We start from the raw sequence: 4,385 nt of genomic DNA, 5'->3' as shown, positions 1-4,385 counted from the left end.
CTGGTGGTACCGGTGGTCCTGGTGGTCGTGGCGGTGCTACTGGTGGTGCTGGTGGTGCTAGTGGTGCTGGTGGTGCTGGTGGTGCTGGTGCTACTGGTGCTGCTGGTGGTGCTGGCGGTCCTGGTGGTGCTGGCGGTGCTACTGCTGGTGCTGCTGGTGCTGCTGGTGCTGCTGGTGCTCGTTCCGTTGCTCGTTCTGGTGCTGGTTCTATTGCTGGTTCTGTTGCTCGTTCTGGTTCTCGTTCCGTTGCTCGTTCTGTTGCTCGTTCTGGTTCTCATTCTGGTGCTGGTTCTGGTGCTGGTTCTCGTTCTGGTGCTGGTGCCGGTTGCGGTGCTGGCGGTGCCGGTTGCGGTGCTGGCGGTGCCGGCGGTGTCGGCGGCACGGAGGCGCAGCTGAGCCGCGCGGTGCCCGCAGGAGGCGGTGGCGAAGGCTCTGTCCCAGCTGTGCCGGGCGCTGCCGGCGGTGGTCGCGGCTCCGTGCCAGTGCCTGGCGGAGCGCTACGCCGAGCTGCTGCTGGAGGCGCTGCTGGGCCGCCTGGCGCCGCGCCTGCTGTGCCGCCTGCTGCTGGCCTGCGGGCCCGAGGACGGCGGCGCTGCCGGCGTGGCACCGACGGGGCGACCGGGCGACGAGGAGAGCGGCCTGCGGAGCGCCGGCGGGCGCACGGTGAGAGCTGGGGGACGAAGGGACACTGGGGGCGCTAAAGGTGTCACAGCCCCAGAGGGACACGTTGGGGACCCAAAGGGACACACTGGGGACCCTAAAGGTGTTGTGGACCCAAGGCACACGTTGGGGACCCAAAGCAATGTGTTGGGGGCTCTAAAGGTGTCACAGCCTCAGAGGGACACATTGGGGATTCAAAGGGACACAATGGGGACCCTAAAGGTGTCACAGCCCCAAGGGACGTGTTGGGGACCTGAAGGGACGCATTGGAGACCCTAAAGGTGTCATGGACCCAAGGCACACACTGGGGACCCAAAGCAACGTGTTGGGGACCCTAAAGGTGTCACAGCCCCCAGGGACATCCTGGGACTCTAAAGGTGCTGTGGACATGTGGGACATGTTGGGGACCCTAAGGATGTCACAGCCCCAGAGGGACATGTTGGGGACCCAGAGGGACACACTGGGGACCCTAAAGGTGTCACAGCCCCCAGGGACACCTTGGGGACTCTAAAGGTGCTGTGGACACATGGGACACGTTGGGGACCCTAAAGGTGTCACAGACCCAGAGGGACATGTTGGGGACCCAGAGGGACACAGTGGGGATCCTAAAGGTGTCGTGGACCCATGGGACATGTTAGGGACCCAGTGTGACATGTTGAAGACCCTAAAGGTGTCACAGCCCCAAGGGATACGTTGGGGACCTGAAGGGACACATTGGAGACCCTAAAGGTGTCACAGCCCCATAGGGACACACTGGGGACCCTAAAGGTGTCGTGGACCCATGGGACATGTTAGGGAACCAAAGCGACATGTTGAAGACCCTAAAGGTGTCACAGCCCCAGAGGGACGCGTTGGGGACCCTAAAGGTGTTGTGGACCCATGGCACACGTTAGGGACCCAAAACGTGTCACAGTCACAAGGGATGTGCTGGGGATCCAAAGGGACACAGAGGGGACTTGAAGGGACACTGGGGACCCAAGGCACACGTTGGGGACCCAAAGCAACGTGTTGGGGGCTCTAAAGGTGTCACAGCCCCATAGGGACACACTGGGGACCCTAAAGGTGTCACAGCCCCATAGGGACACAATGGGGACCCTAAAGGTGTCACAGCCCCAAGGGACGTGTTGGGGACCTGAAGGGACACATTGGAGACCCTAAAGGTGTCATGGACCCAAGGCACACACTGGGGACCCAAAGCAACGTGTTGGGGACCCTAAAGGTGTCACAGCCCCCAGGGACATCCTGGGACTCTAAAGGTGCTGTGGACATGTGGGACATGTTGGGAACCCTAAGGATGTCACAGCCCCAGAGGGACATGTTGGGGACCCAAAGGGACACACTGGGGACCCTAAAGGTGTCATGGACCCATGGGATATGTTAGGGACCCAAATCGACATGTTGAAGACCCTAAAGGTGCCACAGCCCCAGGGGATACATTGGGGACCCAAAGGGACACACTGGGGACCTTAAAACTGTCACAGCCCCAAGGGACGCGTTGGGAACCCTAAAGGTGTCGTGGACCCATGGGACACATTGGGGACCCAAAGCAATGTGTTGGGGACCCTAAGGTGTCACAGCGCCAAGGGATGTGTTGGGGACCCAAAGGGACACAGTGGGGACCCTGAAAGTGTCACAGCCCCATAGGGATACGTTGGGGACCCAAAGGGACACAGTGGGGACCCTGAAGGTGTCACAGCGCCAAGGTCCGTGCTCCATGGTGACACCAAGGGAGGCGTTGGGGACGCACAGGGTGTCACAGCCCCATGGGAGCACGGTGGGGACGTGCTCTGTGGTGTCACAGCCCCACTCCGAGTGACGCAGCGCGGCCACCGTGGATGTGACAGCCCCAGGGGACACTCAGCAGCACCATGTCCCCAACTTGTGACCCCAAGGGACGCACCGGGACCCCCAGGGGTGCCACACGTGGGGACACCACCCCCAGGAGCCCTGCCAGGTCACCGAGATGTCACCACTTGTGTCCCCTCCTTCCTCAGGACCCCGCGCTGTGGCAGGCGCTCGCCGAGCTGTCCCCAAACCTCAAGCTGTCCCCAAACCTCAAGCTGTCCCCAAAGCCTGAACCCTGCGCCCTGGGCCCGGCCTACTGGTGCTCCAGTGCTGAGACTGCCCGGCGTTGTGAGGTGAGCACGGGGGGGTGACAAGGGCCATGGGGGGGTGACAAGGGCCATGAGGGGGTGACAAGGGCCATGAGGAGGTGACAAGGGCCATGGGGGGGTGACAAGGGCCATGGGGGGGTGACACGTCACCAACCTCCTGCTGCTGCCCCCAGGCTCAGCCGTACTGCCAGCAGCGCTCCAGGCTGTAGGGCACGGAGGAGCGACCACAGCCCCAAATAAAGCTTGGATGCCAGCAGCACGGCGGCGCTGCGCCTCTTTTTTGGGGGGTGGGGGGGCAAACGGAGACCGAAAAAAGGAGCAGGGAAGGTTTAAAAAGCAGGCAGAAGGAAAAAGAAGAAAGGAAAGGCGTTTAATGGGCGCTCGGGAGCTCAGGCGCCCTGCTGGTTCGTCTCGTCCTCCTCCCGCCGCTTCCAGATCTGGGGCAGAACAGAGGGGGGGGGGCTGTGAGCGGGGGGGGCCGGAGGCATTCGGGGGACGTTTTGGGGACGTTTTGGGGACGTTTTGGGGACGTGCCGTCCCTCGTTTTTCCCCGTCCCTCCGCCCGCAGCCCCTCACCTGGATGTAGGCCTCGGAAAGGGTGATCATCTGCGGCAGGATGTCGGTCACCTGCAGGTCCTGCAGCTCGTACCACTTCCCAGTGCCCTGCGGGGACAGAAGGGGGGGAGGTTGGGGGATGCTGAGGGCTTTCCCTCGCCCCACTTTCCTCCCATTGCCCTGCAGGGACAAACAGGGGGAGGTTGGGGGACGCTGAGGCCTTCCCTCGCCCCATTTTCCGGTGCCCTACGGGGACAAAAGGGGGAGACTGGGGGATGCTGAGGGCTTTTCCCTCATCCCATGTTCCACCTGGTGCCCTGCAGTGACAAAAGGGGGGGAGGTTGGGGGATGCTGAGGGCTTTCCCTTGCCCCACTTTCCGGTGCCCTATGGGGACAAACAGGGGGGGAGGTTGTGGGATGCTGAGGCCCTCCCTCGCCCCTCTTTCCACCCATTGCCCTGCAGTGACAAACAGGGGAGGTTGGGGGACACTGAGGCCTCCCCTCGCCCCCCTTTCCGCCCCCCCCGCGCTGCTCACGTGGTGCAGGACGTGGATGCGGTAGGAGCCCTCGGCCGGCTTCCCGTCGTGCACGATGTTGGCGATGAGGTCGTAGGTGGTGTGGCTGTGCACGGCCTGCACCTCCTCCGACAGGTACTCGCGCAGGTCCACGTTGCTGCAGGGCGGCACCGTCAGCACCCAACCACGGCGACGCCCCCAAAACCCCCCAGAGCCCAAAGCCGCCGGCCGGGGCAGCGCAGCACCCACGTGATGGGGAAGTTGACGATGGTGGGGTTCTTCTCCACGAAGAAGTTGTTCTTGGTGAAGCGCTTGATGCAGAAGATGAGGTAGGGCGGCAGGCGGGTGAGCTGGAAGCGCTTCAGGAAGTTCTCCTTGTAGGTTTTGTACTCCTTCTCCGTGGCGCCGTTGAATTTGGCCAGGATGCTGAAAAGGGGCACCTGGGGGATGATGAGCTGCTCCTTCTCGTCCTTGTAGAGCGGGGCGGTGGGCAGGTCCAGGGTCAGGTACATGAAGGTGGACTCCACCATGGTCTCCTGGT

The 4,385-nt window shown here is 62.8% G+C and overlaps 1 protein-coding gene and 1 long non-coding RNA gene across 2 annotated transcripts; one reads left to right on the top strand and one right to left on the bottom strand.

Moving 5' to 3' along the window:
- Positions 1-568: 568 nt before the first annotated feature.
- On the top strand, positions 569-3,033 carry LOC122193110. The gene is made up of 3 exons (XR_006182808.1): positions 569-663; positions 2,655-2,798; positions 2,948-3,033. It is a non-coding gene; the product is annotated as an uncharacterized LOC122193110 (long non-coding RNA).
- An 88-nt stretch (positions 3,034-3,121) lies between these two features.
- Positions 3,122-4,380, bottom strand: LOC122193109 (U4/U6.U5 tri-snRNP-associated protein 2-like; the record flags this gene model as incomplete). The annotated part of the gene is made up of 4 exons (XM_042893831.1): positions 3,122-3,211; positions 3,351-3,437; positions 3,866-4,001; positions 4,094-4,380. Coding segments are annotated over 4 exons (558 nt in total), but the record flags the coding sequence as incomplete, so codon positions are not given.
- Positions 4,381-4,385: the final 5 nt, after the last annotated feature.

The sequence above is a fragment of the Lagopus leucura genome, unplaced genomic scaffold, assembly GCF_019238085.1.
Source record: "Lagopus leucura isolate 7727_CA_CO unplaced genomic scaffold, USGS_WTPT01 34431-0_obj-0_obj, whole genome shotgun sequence".
NCBI classification, from domain to species: Eukaryota; Metazoa; Chordata; class Aves; order Galliformes; family Phasianidae; genus Lagopus; species Lagopus leucura.
This window is presented reverse-complemented; position numbering and strand designations above follow the sequence as displayed.